This window comes from Dasypus novemcinctus, chromosome 11 (assembly GCF_030445035.2).
Source record: "Dasypus novemcinctus isolate mDasNov1 chromosome 11, mDasNov1.1.hap2, whole genome shotgun sequence".
NCBI classification, from domain to species: domain Eukaryota; kingdom Metazoa; phylum Chordata; class Mammalia; order Cingulata; family Dasypodidae; genus Dasypus; species Dasypus novemcinctus.
In genome coordinates this window covers 82470581-82488263 of record NC_080683.1, presented here as the reverse complement: position 1 = coordinate 82488263, position 17683 = coordinate 82470581, and the positions used below count along the sequence as shown (strand labels likewise).

The 17683-nt window shown below is 35.5% G+C and overlaps 1 protein-coding gene and 1 pseudogene across 2 annotated transcripts in view; both read right to left on the bottom strand.

Annotated features, from left to right (window-relative positions):
- Positions 1-17683, bottom strand: part of QRSL1 (glutaminyl-tRNA amidotransferase subunit QRSL1) — a 40845-nt gene that overhangs the window by 3775 nt on the left and 19387 nt on the right. Inside the window, exons 8-11 of one of the 2 annotated variants that reach the window (XR_011650106.1) lie at positions 9721-9913; positions 9107-9224; positions 3731-3936; positions 1794-1865 (exon numbers count right to left, since the gene is read on the bottom strand). Coding sequence is in view for 1 of the 2 variants with exons in the window: in XM_004478729.5 (XP_004478786.3) it covers positions 3731-3936; positions 9107-9224; positions 9721-9913 (517 nt within the window). In the remaining variant the exon portion in view is untranslated. The remainder of the gene's footprint in view (positions 1-1793; positions 1866-3730; positions 3937-9106; positions 9225-9720; positions 9914-17683) is intronic. The other variant, XM_004478729.5, reaches the window with a different exon arrangement.
- Positions 11571-12558, bottom strand: LOC139440002 (ras-related protein Rab-7a pseudogene; annotated as a pseudogene).

Here is a 17683-nt window from a genome sequence, read left to right as displayed (position 1 = left end):
AATCTCCTTAATAAATTCAATGAGATGGCTAAAGAGATTAAAGATATTAAGAAGACACTGGATGAGCACAAAGAAGAATTTGAAAGCATACATAAAAAATAGCAGTCTTATGGGAATGAAAGGTGCAATCAGTGAAATTAAAAAAATATTGGAGGAAGCGGACTTGGCCCAGTGGTTAGGGCGTCCGTCTACCACATGGGAGGTCCGCGGTTCAAACCCCGGGCCTCCCTAACCCGTGTGGAGCTGGCCCATGCGCAGTGCTGATGTGCACAAGGAGTGCTGTGTCACACAGGGGTGTCCCCGGCGTAGGGGAGCCCCACGCGTAAGGATTGCACCCCGTAAGGAGAGCCGCCCAGTGCGAAAGAAAGTGCAGCCTGCCCAGGAATGGTGCCACACACACAGAGAACTGACACAAGATGACACAACAAAAAGAAACACAGAGTCCCGTGCCACTGACAACAACAGAAACGGACAAAGAGGAACACACAGCAAATATAGACACAGAGAACAGACAACTGGGGCGGGGGGGAAGGGGAGAAGGGGAGAGAAATAAATAAATAAATAAATAAATCTTAAAAAAAAAAACCAAACACTGGAATCATATAATAACAGATTTGAGAAGGCAAAAGAAAGGATTGGTGAGCTTGAAGAAATGGTCTCTGAAAGTGAACATACAAAATAACCGATGAAGAAAAGAATGGAAAAATTGAACAAGGTCTTAGGGAACTAAATGACAGCAAAAGGCATGCAAACATACGTGTCATGGGTGTCCCAGAAGGAGAAGAGAAGGGAAAAGGGGCAGAAGGAATATTTGAAGAGAGAATGGTAGAAAATTTCCCAACCCTAGTGAAGGACACAGATATCCCTGTCCAAGAAGCACAACGTACTCCCATCTGAAAAAATCCAAACACATACTCATCAGAATGTCAAATGCCAAAGACAAAGAATTCTGAGAACAGCAAGAGAAAGCAATGCATAACATATAAGGGATATCCAATAAGATTAAGTGCTGATTTCTCACCAGAAACCATGGAGGCAAGAAGACAGTGGTGTGATATATTTAAGATACAAGAGAAGAACTTCCAGTCAAGAAACTTACATCCAACAAAACAGTTTTTCTAAAATGAGGGCAAAATTAAAATATTCACAGATAAACAGAAACTGAGAGAATTTCTAAGCAAGAGACCAGATTTTCAGAAAACACTAAAAGGTGTGCTAGAGCCTGAAAAGAAAAGACAGGAGAGAGGGACCTGGAAGAGAGTCTAGAAATGAAGATTATATCAATAAAAGTAACTAAAAGTGTCAAAAGAGTGGTAAAAATACAATATGACAGATAAAACTCAAATATCAGGAATAAACTTAACCAATGATGTAAAAGCACTTGTATTCAGAAAACTGCAACTCAATGTTAAAAGAAATTTAAAAAGGCCTAAATAACTGGAAGAACATTCCATGCTCATGAATTGGAAGACTAAATATCATTAAGATGTCAATTCTATTCAAATTGATATACAGATTTAATGCAAACTCGATAAAAATTCCACCAGCATTAAGGAAAAAATTGAAGACATGATCATGAAATTGATTTGGAAGGGTAAGGAGTCCTGAATAGCCAGAAACATCATAAAAAGGAAAAGTGAACCCTCATCTCCAGACTTTGAATCATAATACCTACCTATAGTGGTAAAAATAGCATGGTACTGGCCTAAAGACAGACACAATAGACCAATGGAACCAAACTGATGGTTCAGAAACAGACTGTCACAGGTATGGTCAAGTGATTTTTGACTAACCTGTCAAACTCACACAGCTCGGGTAGGACAATCCATTCAGCAAATGGTGATGAAAGAATTAGATTTCCATAGCTGAAAGAAGGAAAGAGGATCTTTACCTCACACCTAATCCAAAATTTAACTCAAAATGGATCAAAAAACTAAAAATAAAAGAACCATAAAACTTCTGGAAGAAATTGGAAAATATCTTCAAGACCTGGTGGTAGGTGGTGGATTCTTAAAGGAGATAGGAGAACTGAGTGGACTACTGACGTTTAATGTATGTAGAAGTTCTAATTAGCTTTACTGTAAAAGTGTGGAAATGTATAGAGTAGATGGTAACATACAGTGAGTAACACCTAGTTTATAAATTGGGATGTGACTGAAAATGGTAGTCTAGTTATGTAAATGCCAATTGACAGAATGCTAGAGAATAATCTAGAAACTGCATAGTACAGTAAACCAAGAGGTGGATGAGAATTGTGGTTGATGGTACAGATGCAAGAGTGTCCTTTGTTAGCTAGAGCAACTGCAGGGTTTTGGGAATGTGGAGAAGCATAGGAAAAATACAGCTGGAGTGACATATGGACTGTGGTTAATGGTAATAATATAATATTCTTGCATCTATGTGAAAGATGTACTGTGTTGATACTGAGGCAGTATGGAAAATGTGAGCCAAATGTACACTATGGAGATGGTAACAATCAGGTGACATTACCTTATCTGTAGCAAATGACACACCACATTGTTGTGTGTTGCTGGAGGGGTGCTGTTTGGGAATTCTGCATATGTGCATGATTGTTTTGTGAGCTTACAACTTTGGTCATAAAAAATATATTTAAAAATAATAATAGGGTGGGTTGGGGGAAAAACACACCAAATGTAATAAGGACTATGATTAGTAAGATTTTGATAATATTCTTTTATAATTTGTAACAAACGTCTTATGACAATGCAAGGGGTTGGTAGAGGGTTGACGTATGGGACCCCTGTATGATGTTATACATGTTTGCTTTTAAGTTCACAACTTTTACTATGCACTTAATTGTTTATGTATGTTTATATATAAATGATATAAAGATAATAATAATAGGATAGGTTGGGGGAAAAATCCTTTGTTTAGTAGTAATATTTTGACAATGCTCTTTAATCATCAGTTAAAAAGTTTTAACAATTCAAGTTACTGGTGGTAGGGTGAGTTATGAGAGTCCTGTTTGATGTTATGTACGTTTGTTTTGTAAGTTCACAACTATTAATATACACTTATTGCTTATGTATGTTTAAGTATGAGTGATATACTTCAATAAATTAAAAAAAAAGACACCATAAACAAATGTAATATACAACGTTGATTAGATTCTGGTTTGGAGAAAAACAACATAAAGACATTTTTGGTATAATTAAGAAAATTTGAATAAGAATTATATTAGGATATATGGATGCTATTATTGAATTAATGTCAGCTGTGGTTATTATACAGAGGATGTCCTTATTTTTAGAGGATTCATGCTGAATTTAGCAGTGGAGAGAGAGTCAAGATGTCTGAAACTTTCTTCCAAACGATTCAGCTAAAATGTACATGCTGTGCATTTGTGTTTTTGTGTGTATATGTGGAGAGAGAGAAATAGAAAGAAAGATGAAGGAGAAAGCAAATAGGACAGCACATTTTAACAATGATGAATCTAGGTAAAGTTCATTTGAGTATTCATTATAGTACCTTTTCAACTTTTTGTAGGTTTGAAATTTTTCAAAATAAAAACTAAAATATAGAATATTTAAGTGGATTGGTTCAGAATACATATTTATAACACACACATACACACATGCAAATATACCTAAGCATTCGAGAAGGACAAACTATTGTTTTTAGGGAACAGTTCGGTTAGACCCTAAGTTGTAGACCAGGGTGCCTGCCTAAAAATTTGAAGAAAACCAGAAGATTCTTGAGGGATCCTCACCTGCCAGATTTACAGATTGTGTAAAAATATCATCCTGGGCACTTCGGGTTCTGTTGTCTTCTTTGATGAACTCCAAGTATGGTACAGCCTCATTTAAAGTAGTAGGAGTTAGCAAGACATCCACTCCAGAGTTAAAAACATTCACAAAATCATTGGCAATGAGCCTCCTCACTTTCTGTGCTTTGATGAAATAATTCTCATAGTTTCTGTGAAAACAAACAAACAAAATAATAATTTAGGAGCTTTTTGTTATTTCTTTGACTCAATTCCTACACATTAGGCTTGTTAAAGAACCACTGGATTCTTGGCCTTTATAAGCAGGTATTACTAAGATTCCTAACTACATATAAAAATGAATTTTGTCCAACTGTGCTGTTTTCCTGAAAGTTTAGATATCTTGAATTTAATCAGCCAGAATTCTTTCTATTTGCAGTGTTTCTACACATATAACAACAAAATATTAACAACTCCAGGAAAATCAGGTGTATAGCATTTAAATGACTTTCTGAAGGTTACAAAGCAGGCAGTGGTAGACATAGGACTAGAATTTAGGTCTCCAGAGGCTCATTCCAATCTTTTTTTTACAATGTCTTATTTCATGTAAAGAATAACACATCATTATTATTAGGACTCTGATGCTATCTGAATTAGACACTAGGAAAAACTCCTAGAAAATAGGTTCTGGAAACTCAGGGAAAAAGTAGTCAGTGTTTGCCTTTCTGTATTTTATAGATTGGCATAACCCAAGGGTGGAAAAGTGAAATCCAAGAAGAGATGTTAACTGAAGAGATGAAGGAAAAAGTCAGATTTAGGTGTGAGCATAAGTCCATGATGGAAGGAAAATGAAAAAGAAACACATTTTAGATCCTTTCAAAGCTGTTAAGGAAGGGTGGTAAAAGCAACTACTTGTTCTATACCTGAGTTTCCAGAACTACAAAAAAAAGAAAAGAAAAGAAAAGAAAAAGAATATAACAACTCCAGTCCTACTAAGGACCCAATAAAAAGAAACAAAAATGTGAAATCTTTTTTACCCTCAAAGAATGTTATAGAAATATCAGGTAGTTCTTACTATATCATTCTACTACAGGTTGAATGCAGGCATCAACCTAAGAGATAATGCAGACATCACATATCATCACAACAATAACAGCTAGTGGTTGGAATACCATATTAACAACATTCTAAAAACTTGAATTTTATAAAAGAACAAATTAAACTTCTTCCCACTTTCAATGTGGTACCAAAGTAGAGCTTCTGCTTCCATCCATAATGGGGTAATAGGAACAAGATTTACTCTGCCACCTCAAACAACTAGAAAACTGGACAAAATACATGAAACAGCCATTTTAAGATACTAAACAAAAGCCATTCTGGAGAGGAAAGTTCTGAGAAAAGGGAAACAAATGAAGTAAGCCCTTCAATGGCTTACTGAATGGAGGCAATTTCTAGGCCTCAGCTCAGAGAGGGGGAACCCACACAGAACCTGGGAGTCTCAGTACATAAGGAGAGAGCTGAAGTTCAGGGAGGCAAAGGCAGTTAGAATTTGCAGAGCAGAGTACTGGAAAGGAGGAAGCAGCACACATAGAGTGAGAGAGCTCTAAAGATTTGCAGAGAGGTTCCTCAAGTCTTGGCTGAGTACTGATCTGTATATGCAATAGAAAATTTCAAGGCTAGGGAAAGAATCACCCTAGAAAGAATGCAATAGGCCAAAACAATTCCTAGAACTCATACAAGATTAAAAATAGATTGTTATTACCAGCCAGAGTAGAAAGACCTTGTAATACATGGGACATCTTACAGAATCTTCAAAGGTATCATGTTAAAAGTAGAATTAATTTAGCCCTAGAATAAAGGCTGCTTTGAATGCAACCTAACAGAGCTTAAGAACAAGCAATGAAAGGATCCAATAGATTCCAAGTAATGTTAAGTATATTCCAGAAGAAACACTGTTTAAAGGAATAAAAAAAAAAAAAAAAAAAAAAAATCCAGCACATGACAACGTAAAATTCACAGTGTTAAGGTGTGCAAAGAAGCAGAAAATATGATCCCTAACCAGGAAAAAAAAAAAAATCAATAGAAACAGATTCATAAACAACAGAAATCTTGGAATCAGTGATAAGTACATTAAAATAGCTACTATAGATTTGTTCCATATGTTCAAGAAGGTAGAGGAAAACAAAAAATGAGAGAAAAAGACCTACTTAGAACTTCTAAAGACAAAAATATATAAAATTTTAAAAAATTACTGGATTGGATGGACAAGAGTGATACAGCAGAAGAAAAAAATAAATGATTCTGAACACAGTAATGGAAACTATACACAAAAGGAAGCAGAGAAAGAAAAAATACTGGGGGAGCGGGGGAGAACAGAAATTAGAAATTAGGGACAACATCAAGCAGAGTCCCAGAAGGAGGGGTGGCAAGAGGACAGAAAAAACATTTGAAGAAATAATGGCTTACATTTTCCCAAATCTATTAATTGGCAGATCCAAGCACTTAGTGAACTCCCAGGCAAAAGAAATAAGCACAAAAAACATAGCAAGGCACATAGTCAAATTCCTGAAAACTAATGACACAGAGAAAAAGCTTGAAATCAGCTAGAAAAAGACACAATATAGAGAGAGGAACAAGGAAAGAAAGACAACACATGACAGAAACTACGCAAGCCAGAAGACAATGAAACAATATTTTTAAATTACTGAAAGAAAAAAAAAACTATTTACCTAGAATTTTATATCCAGCAAAACTACCTCTCAAAATTAATGGTGGAAGAAGCCTTTACATATAAATAAAAGGTAAAAGAATTCAATGCTATTAATCCTAACAATAAATATTAAAGAAAGTTCTTCAGGCAGAAAGAAAATAGAAATCTGAATCTTTGCAAAGGAGTAAAATGTACCAGAAATGGTGTGGAAATAAATATAATCATTCTTTTTTTCTCACTTTAACTCTCTTTAAAGAGAAAATATATTGTTTAAAGCAAAAATAAAATAATGCAGGAAAAGAGATAGAAGAAACAACATATAGATGGGACAAATAGAAAAAAAATAGCAAGAGGAAGATTTAAATGTGCTTTAAAAGTAAATACTTATACCAATTAAAAGTAAACTCTGTTTTCCTAATTCAATAAAATTTGTTTTTTTGAGCAAAAGGTAATAGAAAAATGACAAAATTCTAAACTGAGGTATTACATGGATAATAATGTTGAAACTTTTTACAGTTCCTGGCACACAAATTGACTTTTTAAGGTTAAAAAAAATAGAAGTACCCCAAATGCCATTTTTCTTATCATCCCATTTCTACCCCTCTCAAAACAAGTGATGAAAACCAGAAAACAAACAAACTTGACTCAGCTTGAGACTGACTACTAGGTAGGGATACCAACAGGGATTCTCACTTCTTGTTCTCAATATTCCCAACTGGTGATCATGGGAGATGGTTTCATACTCCTGTCTCTCAATTTCCTTTTTTTGTCTGTGTTTTATATGAGGTTTTACTATCCTATATAGTCTCATGTTCCAGTTTTTAGCTTTCTTTCTAGTAACATACATGACTTTAGACTTTCCTTTTCAACCACTCTTGTACCCATACAAGAGTACTGCTGGCTACAAACACCATATGCTTTAACCTTTTCTATTCATTTCCAAGTATTTACAAACAACCTTTTTAACAATTCTGCACAGATTAATCCTCAGCTTCCATTTTCTAATTCTCCTTCTATCTTCTGGTGACCTATATTCTAATTTTTAACTCAAAGAATTTACACGGTATATTTAGTTCATAATAGCACAATCATACAGTATTTGTCCTTTTGTGTCTGGCTTCCTTCATTCAACATAATGCCCTCCAGATTCATCTATGTTGTCATATCCTTCATGATTTCATATCTTCTTACTGCTACGTAATAGTCCATTGTGTATACACACTACATCAGGTGATGGACACCTGGGTTGTTTCTAACTTTTGGCAATAGTGAATAATGCCTCTATGAACATCGGTGTGCAGATGTCTGTTCGTGTCTCTGCTCTTTGTTCTTCTGGGTATATTATCTAGTAATGGTATTGATGGGTCACATGGCAAGTCTATATTCTACTTCCTTAGGAACTGCCAACAGTCCTTGACAGTGGCTGTACCATTCTACATTCCTACCAACAGTGAATAAGTGTTTCTATTTCTCCATATCCTTTCCAACATTTAGTCTTCCAACTTTTTAATAGCAGCCAGTCTAATAGGTGTGAAATGATATCTCACTGTAGTTTTGATTTGCATTTCCCTAATAACTAGTGATGTTGAACATTTTTTCATGTGTTTCTTCACCATTTGTATTTCTTCTTTGTATAACTGTTTTTTCAAGTGTCTTTACCCATTTTTTATTTGGGTAGTTTGTCTTTTTATTGTTGAGTTGAATGATCTCTTTGTATACAATATATATTCAACCTTAATGGATGTGTGATTACCAAATATTTTCTCCCATTGAGTTGGCTGCCTTTTCACCCTTTTGACAAAGTCCTTTGAGGTACAAAAGTGTTTAATTTCCTTTTATGCTATTACAATGACCTATCCATTCTTTGAATTTGTTTCCTGAGATATATAATATGTTTCTAATCAGTAATATTTGGTAAATGTAACACCTTTGGCTTAATAAAGTTCTTTGCTTACAAAATTTCTCAGCAATATTTCTTTTCTTTCCCAACTCCTAAGCCATTTTCAAGAATCTGGTCAATATGGAAAAAGGTCTTTTTATATGGATTGTAAACAAAAAGTATTTTTGGAAAAAAAAATCCTATTAGCCCTGAAGAGATACACAGATTAATAAAACGCTTTCTGTCCTTAAGGCAAGGAGAAGACCTCTAGGAACTATCCATAACAATAACCACTCTTTCTTTTTCATACTTCTCACGTACTTAGACTTGATGGTTTGAAAGATGAATCCTATTTTGGAAGATCATAAAAACTTTATATTTAAGTCAAACGAAGTAGGAATCATACTAATTAGAATTCCTTCTTGAAGCAAACAGACATGTAAAATAAGGGAAAACTAACTTAATTCAGGGCATTTTTAAAAAAGAGACAACCATGTAACTCTCTGCTTAAGGTTCTAACTAGAATAAGCCAAAGTGGCAAAAATTGCCAGGGGACATTTAGTGAGGCTAAAATCCTTCAAGGCTTCCATTTAGTTTGTACTAATCATTGCTTTTTTTTTTGTTTTTGCATAAGTAGGAACCAAAAGTGGCATAAACAGGCCCTTTCTAATTCAAATCATACAGCATTTTGCTTCTTTATCAAATATCTTGACTTAGAAGACCTGATAGACATGGCACTATTTTATTCTTGAGGTTTTAAAAGTAGGGATAATTCCTAAACTAATTATCTTACTCTTTTAATAAGAAAAAGTTTCCTGAGAGAATTCTTCCTCTAACCACATCATTAAACCCTTCTCTCCTGGTTGCTGCATACATGGCTTCAGTAGACACATCAATGTCACACCTGTGACCTGAAAATAGAAAAGAGATAAACACTATGTGAAAAGAAAGCAAAGTTTTGGCAAAAAACACATTTATGACCAATACTAAAATCTAGCGAAATTGTCTTGAATATTCCTCTCCTTCATCTGCCTTGTGACAAGCTAAGCTGTCTGGAACCAAGGAATGAAGAAATAACCAAGAAAGAAACCTAATATGTTCATTTCCTCATTCACTCATTCAAATATTTATTGAGCTCCTACTTTGTAGAATCATACACTATATGGGACAAGAAGACAAAGATCAGATACTATACCTACAAGGCATTCACATTTCAGAAAGGCAAACCAACATATATGTAAGGTTTATTAACAATGAATAGTTAAGTACAAGCTAAATTCACAAACGTAAAATGAGTCACTTACTTTTCTGAATCATTACCATTTCTCATATAATTTTCTAATACAAATAAGTGAAATCTTCAAATGTTTGCAACACCTGGCTTAAAAATCCAAAAAACCAACTTACCATATTCTAGCCCATCAAATCTTGCCATATTTGATGCCACTTCTGATGTACACAATACGTGGTAACAGACAATTGAGTAAATGGTGTGTGGCAAGGACACTTCAATTACTTTAGCCCCCATAGACTCAAAGAGGTCAGCAGCTTTGGACCAAAGAGATTGTATTTCAGTTGATAATTCTGGGACAAGATATTCCTAATAGAAAAAGTTAAGATGAAGAAGTTGGAACATCTGTACAGGTGGTTTTATATAACTTTCTACTTTAGGCCTTTGGCAATACTTTGGAAAATATGATGGTATTGCTGGTAGGTAGCTAAAAACATTGAACACATTTGAGTTAATTTAGAGAATATCTACCATAAAATGATTTTTCAGAAAATTTCACCATGCTGTTACAAAAATTTATTATAACATGACTCATTCTTTTTTTAAGTGCTTTTATTGAGATATATTCATAAACCATACAATCTATTCAAAGTGTACAATCAATGGCTTTAGTATAATCAGTTATGTACATTCATCAACACAAAAAATTTTAGAACAATTTGACTACTCCAAAAAAAGAAAACTCCACATACCATAGCAGTCATCTCTCAATCTCTCCATCCTCCCTCCAGCCCTACATAACCACTATTCTAATTTCATCTTTATAAATTGATTTATATACATTTTATATGAACGGAATTATACAATATGTAGTATTTTATGTCTGGTTTCTTTCACTTAGCATGTTGTTTTGTTTTGTTTTTTGTTTGATATTAACATCTTGTTACATTAACACATACTTGTTCACTTTCAAAGAAAAAGTCTTCTATATGCAATATTACCCACATTCATATTTCATATGAGGTTTTACTATGCTATAGAGTCCCACATTGCATTTTTTAAAAAAATCTTTGTTCTTGTTAAATTTTATTGGTATCATGTTCATCTCTTTACAGAAGAACTCAGCGCCCTCACCCTAGACCTTTGAAAAAAGGGTAAGTGCTCCATTAAGCAAGCTACCAATGAAGGGCAGATCCAAGGGAAGAAGCAGAACTGTCAAGTTCTATACCAAAGAAACAGGTTAATGATAGGCGATACTGGGAGTTGGATGGGGAAAAGGAGAAAAAGGTTTGCTAACCCAAGGATATGGTAACCCCAAAAGGTGCACCTTCTAGAACAAAGATAAAATCACTAGGATAGCTCTGTTATGATTTTCCTTTCCCTTGGAGTAGGATACTGATATAATTGGGAGTTTTGAAGTATGCAGCAGAAGGGAAAAAAGAGGGAAACAAGAACTTTAATTTTTGAAACAACAGCTATTTATCCAATGCATGCACCACTGTGTTATGCAAATCAGCCTTTTGGAAAATTTAGACACAGAAGGGAACTAGACCGTTTCTATCCTGAAGATAACTTTGATAAAAGGCTTATATATTCTTGTGTCTACAATACAGAATACTGCCCCTAGCTGGATTTCCAAATTCTGAGTTGCTGGAAACAACTCAGGACTTAAACATGTAATTCAAGAATTTCTTACACTAATTACACATTTTTAATTGGTTGCATATTTTAACATGTATTGTAAGATTCTATTCTAAGAAGCACTACATAATAAATGGGTACTGTAAAAAGATTTGATTAGTTAAAAGTAACAAGAATTAACAGATGCATGTAAAACTCAGACTGGGTATGAGCTTGAGATAAAATAGGAAGCACCAGCCTTCCCAAGTTGCAGCCTTCACAAGAAGGGAGGGGCAAGGTGGGGGTAAAAAGACCACAAAACCATTTTTAAAAATCAGGTAACTAATTAGACACAGATGAACTGTAAACAGTTCTCTCTCTAGTAGACAAAAAGAATAAGCTTCCAATACCGACTTCACACCAGATCCATTTCCACAGTTGGCCTGTCCTGCTGACATATCCGAGGGCTGACGTGATAGGCAGACCCCAAAGGAGCTGTGTCACAGGCGTGGACTTGAGTTAGTCTGCTTGTATCAGATCTGTGTGTGTGTTGTGTATGGGGATGTGTTTGGTCGGGGTTCTTCTGGTGTCTGGATACAAGAGATCAATTTATGTTTTGTTTGCAGAGGAGAGGGGACTTGTATTTGAAGGCCTAAGTGTGTTCCTGATTTGTGAAGGACTCTGTGCACTACTCTCACTGCCCCTTCAAGAACTGCAGCTTTCTGCTGAGGCCTTGGCCCACTCAGTTTGATGGGTTCAGGATTCAATGTATAGCTCCATCTCTGTTTCCCATTTCAGTGCATTCTGTGCAATGATCTAGAATGCCTGCTCCACACTGATGGCCACCTTGGCTCTGGTCTCAAAATAGGGAATGTTGTTTTTGCTGTGGCACCAGGCCTGTGCTCATTTTATGGCTACTTGTCTGTTTTCAAGGTCAATCTTGTTTCCCAAAACAACAAAGGCGAAGTTCTCAAGATCCCAGGGACTGGCCTAGATGAGAAACTTGCCTCTCCAGCTATCAAGGGTTTTGAATGTGTTGGGGGCAGTCATATCAAACACCACAATGCAGCAGTCTGCACTTGTGTAGAAGGCCACACCAAGAGACTGGAACCGTTCCTGTCCTGTGTTCCAGATCTGCACTGCAACTAATCTGCCATCCACCATGACCTCCTTTGTCAGAACATCCACTCCTGTTGTGGCTTTGTACTGATTACTGAATTTCTTGTTCACATATTGGCTCATAAGTGATGTCTTAACAACTCCAGAATCTCCCAGGATGGTAACTTTCAGCAATACTTTCTTCCTAGAAGTCATCCTTCAAACCTGGCTGCTCCGCTGGGGAATCTGGGCTGGGTGTATTAGGAGGGCTCCTGCTGAGGAGGAAATACAGGGAAAGATGTGGACAGAGATGAAGACCAAGTTCCAGCTCCAGCGATTGCTCTGTACTCTTCAAGACTCCAAAAACCCCCATGGTGCATTTTTAGCTTTTCTTTTAGAAACATACATGACCTTAGATTTTCCCTATCAACCACTGTCATACTCACATAACAGCAATGCTAGTTATACACATTATGTTGTGGTTTTACCTTTTCTATTATTTCCAAAGATTAACACATATCCTTTTTACCAATTCTGCACAAGTTAACTCTCAGCTTTCCATTCTCTAACCTCATTCTATTTTTTGGTGTTTCAAGTTATTAACTCCATGAGATTATACAAATATTCAGTTCATATAGCACAAACATGCCAAATTTGTCCTTCTGTGCCTGTCTTGCTTCACTCAACATAATGTCCTTCAGGTTCATCCATGTTGTCATATGTTTCACGACTTCATTTCTTCTTATAGTTGCATAATATTTCATCGTGTATATACATATTTTATCCATTCATTGGACACCTGGGTAGTTTCTATCTTTTGACAATCGTGAGTAATGCTACTATGAACATCACTGTGTAGATGTCTGTTTGTGTCACTGCTCTCAGTTCTTCAGGGTATATACCTACAAGTGGTATTGCAGTCACGTGGCAAATCTATATTCAACTTCTTCAGAAACTACTGAACAGTCCTCCACAGTGGCTCTACCATTCTACAGGCCCACCAACAGTGAATAAGTGTTCTTATCTCTGCACATCTTCTCCAACACTTCTAGGTTTGGTTTTTTGTTTTTTTTTTAATATGGCCATTTGAATAGGTATGAAATATCTTATTGTAGTTTTGATTTGCATTTCCCTAATCTCTAGTGATGTTGAACATGTTTTCATGTGTTTTTCGCCATTTGTATTTATTCTTTGGACAAATGTCTATTCAAGCTTTTTGCCCAATTTTTAATCAGGTCGTTTGTCTTTTAACAGTTGAGTTGCAGCATCTCTTTAATATCATGGATGTTAAACGCTTCTTCGATATGTGATTTCCAAATATTTCTCCCATTGAGTTGGCTGCCTTTTCACCCTTTTGACAAAGTCCTATTAGGTGCAAAAGTGTTTAATTTTGAGGAGGTCCCATTGATCTATTTTTTCTTTTGCTGCTCATCCTTTGGGTGTAAAGTCCAAGAAACCACCACCTAACACAACATTTTTAGGATGCTTCTCTACATTTTCTTCTAATAGTTTTATGTTCCTGGATTTTATATTTAGGTCTTTGATCAATATTGAGTTGATTCTTGTATAGGGGCTCTCTTTCATTCTTTTTGCTATGGATGTCCAGTTTTCCCAGTACCATTTGTTGAAGACTGTTTAGTCTTGTTAATATGAACTTAGTAGGTTTGTCAAAAATCAGTTGGCCTTACAGGTAAGGGTCTATTTCTGGGTTCTCAATTCTATTCCACTGACAATGTTTCTCTTCATGTCAATTCCATGCTGTTTTGACCACTGTAGCTTTGTAATATGTTTCAAGGCCAGGTACTGAGAGTCCTCCCACACTGCCCTTTTTTTTTAAGAATGCTTTTGGCTATTCAGGTACACTGTCCCTTTCAAGTAAATTTGGTAATTGCCTTTTCTATTTCTGTAGAATGTTGGAATTTTGACTGATATTGCACTGAATCTATAAATCAGTTTGGGCAGGACTGACATATAAACAATCTTTAGTCTTCCAATCCATGAATACGGAAAGTCCGTTTATTTAGGTCTTAATTTCTTTTACCATTATTTTGTAGTTTTCTGCATATAGGTCCTGTACATCTTTGATTAAATTGATGCCCAGGTATTCGAGATTTTTGTTGCTATTGTAAATGGATTTTTCCCCTTATTTCCTCCTCAGATTTTTCAATACTAGTGTACAAAAACATTAGTGATTTTTGCATACTAACCTTGTATCCTGCCACTTTGCTGAATTCATTTATTAGTTCGAGTAACTTTGTTGTAGACATTTCAGAATTTTCTAAATATAGGATCATGTCATCTGGGAATAGTGAGAGTTTTACTTCCTCTTTTCTTATTTGGATGTCTTTATTTTTTTCTAATTGTTCTGGCTAGAACTTCTAGAACTATGTTGAATAACAGTGGACACAGTGGGCACCCTTGTCTTGTTCCCAATCTTAAGAGGAAAAGTTTTCAACCTTTCCCCATTGAGTACAATGCTGGCTATGGGTTTTTCATATATGCCCTTTATTTTATTGAGGAATTTTCCTTCTATTTCTATTTTTCATAGTGTTTTTATCAAGAAAGAATGCTGGATTTTGTTGAATGCCTTTTCTGCATCTATCAAGATGATTATGTGGTCTTTGGTTGTGGTATATAATTCTTTTGATGTGCTGTTGGAGTCTGTTTGCAAGTGTTTTGTTTAGAATTCTTCCATCTATGTTCATTAGACAGATTGGTCTGTAATTTCCATTTCTTATAGTATCTTTATCTAGCTTTGGTATTAGGGTGATGCAGACATCATTGAATGTGTTGGGTAATTTTCCCTCCTCTTCAATTTTTTGGGAGAGTTTAAACAGGATTGGTGTTAATTCTTTTTGAAACGCTTGGTAGAATTCACATGTAAAGGAATCTGGTCCTGGACTTTACTTTGTTGGGAAATTTTTGATGACTAATTCAAAGTCTTTAAATGTGAATGGTTTGTTAAATCTTGTATTTCTTGTAGCATTAGTGTAGGTTGTTTCTGCATTTCTAGGAATTTGTCCATGAATTTCATCTCGGTTGTGTAGTTTGTTGGCATAGTTTCCCATATTCCCTTATAATCCTTTTTATTTCTGTGGTGTCATTTGTAACATCCCCCCTTCTATTTCTGATTTTATTTATTTGCATATTCTATTTTTGTTAGCTTAGCTAGGGTTTGTCAATTTTATTGAGCTTCTTGAAGACCCAGCTTTTGGTTTTGTTGATTATTGCTATTGTTTTTTTTGTTGTTGTTCTTATTCTCAATTTCATTTATTTCTGCTGAAATCTTTCTTTCCTTCCACGTGCTTTGGGGATGCTTTGCTGATCTTCTAGTTTCTCCAGTTGTTCAGTTAGATCTTTGAATTTAGCTCTTTCTTCTTTTTTAATACAGGCATTTAGGGCTATAAATTTCCTTCTCAGCACTGCCTTTGCTGTATCCCACAAATTTTGATAAATTGTGTTCTCATTTTCATTTGTATCAATATATTTACTAATTTCACTTACAATTTCTTCTTTGACCTACTGATTGTTTAGGAGTGTTTTGTTCAACCTCCACATGTTTGCAAATTTTCCCCTTTCCGATCTATTATTGATTTCTAGTTTCATTCTATTATGATCGAGAAGGTTGTTTGTATAATCTCAATATTTTTATATTGAGACCTGCCTTGTGACCTAACATGTGGTACATCCTAGAGAAAGATCCACAAGCATTTGAAAAGAATCTATAACCCACTGATTTGGGATGGAATATTCTGTATATATTTGTTAGGTCTAGCTTGTTTATCATATTATTCAAGTTCCCTGTTTCCTTGTTTATCTTCTGCCTACTCGTTTTATCTAATGATGTAAGTGCCCTGTTGAAGTATTCATCTATTATGTAGACAAGTGTATTTCTCCCTTCAGTTTTGCCAGAGTTTGCCTCATATATTTTGGGGCACCCTGCTTAGATGCATAGATATATTTATGACTGCTATTTCTTTCTAGTGGCTTATCCCTTTTATTTGTAAACAATGGCCTTCTGTATCTCTTATAATTTTTTTGCATTTAAAGCCCATTTTGTCCACCATTAGTATAGCTACCCTTGCTCTTTTTCGGTTACTGTTTGCATGGAGTATATTTTTCCAACCTTTGATTTTCAACTGGCTTGTATCCTTGGGTCTAAGTTGAGTCTCTTGTAAGCAGCATATGGATGGCTCATGTTTTCTATCCATGCTCTCGGTCTGTATCTTTTGATTAGAGTGTTTAATCCATTCACACTCAATGATATTACTGTAAATGCATTATTTACTTATACCATTCTATTCTTTAGCATGAACCCAGGGCCTCCCATATGGTAGATGGGAGCCCAACTGATTGAGCCACAGCTACTTCTCCTATTCTTTGGTTTTTATATGTCATATATTATTATTTTTGTCTGTCTCTTTACTCTTTTGGTTATCCTTTCTGCTATTCTTGCCTTCTATACACTCTCTCCAAGCATCACTCTCCTCTTTCTTTTGGGCTGTAAAGCTCCCTTTAAAATTTCCTTCAAAGGGGATTTTTTTTAAGAACTCTCTTAGTTTCTGTTTGTGAATATTTTAAACTCACCTTCATACTGGAAGGACAATTTTGCCAGATAAAGAATTTTTGGCTGGCAATTCTTTCTTTCAGTATCCTAATTCCATCATACCACTGTCTTCTTGCCTCTATGGTTTCTAATGAAAAATCTGCCTACATCTTACTCGGCATCCCTTGCATGTGATAGTCTACTTCTCCCTTGCTGCTCCAAGAATTTTCTGTTTGACATTTGACATTCTATGTGACTTGAAGTATGTCTATTCACATTTATTCTCTTTGGGGTACACTGTGCTTCTTGGATATGGAAGTTGATTACTTTCATGCTTTGGGAAATAATCAGTCACTATTTCCTCAAATACTCTTTCTACCCCTTTTCTCTTCTCTTCTCTTTCTGGAACTCCTATAACATGTGTGTTGTTGTGTTTTGTGCTGTTCAACTCCCTGATCCCCTGCTCAATTTTTTCCATACTTTTCTCTCTCTTCTATTTCAGCCATTCTGTTTTCTGCATCACTTATTCTTTCTTCTGTCATTTTGAGTCTGCTGTTGTATGCCTCTGTGTGTTTTGATCTCACCTATCTTGTCTTTCATTCCCATGCTTGGTCAGTGTCTTTTTTTAAGATTTTATTTATTCCCCTGTTGCTTGTGCTCACTATCTGCTCTCTGTGTCTATTTGCGATGTGCTCTTATGTCTGCTCATTTTCTCTTTAGGAAGCACCAGGAACCAAACCCGGGACCTCCCATGTGGGGGAGAGGCACTCACTCACTTGAGCCACCTCAGCTCCCTGCTTTGTTGTGTTTCTCATCGTCTTTCCTCTTTGTGTCATCTTGTTAATCAGCTCGCCACACCTGCCCATCGCACCAGC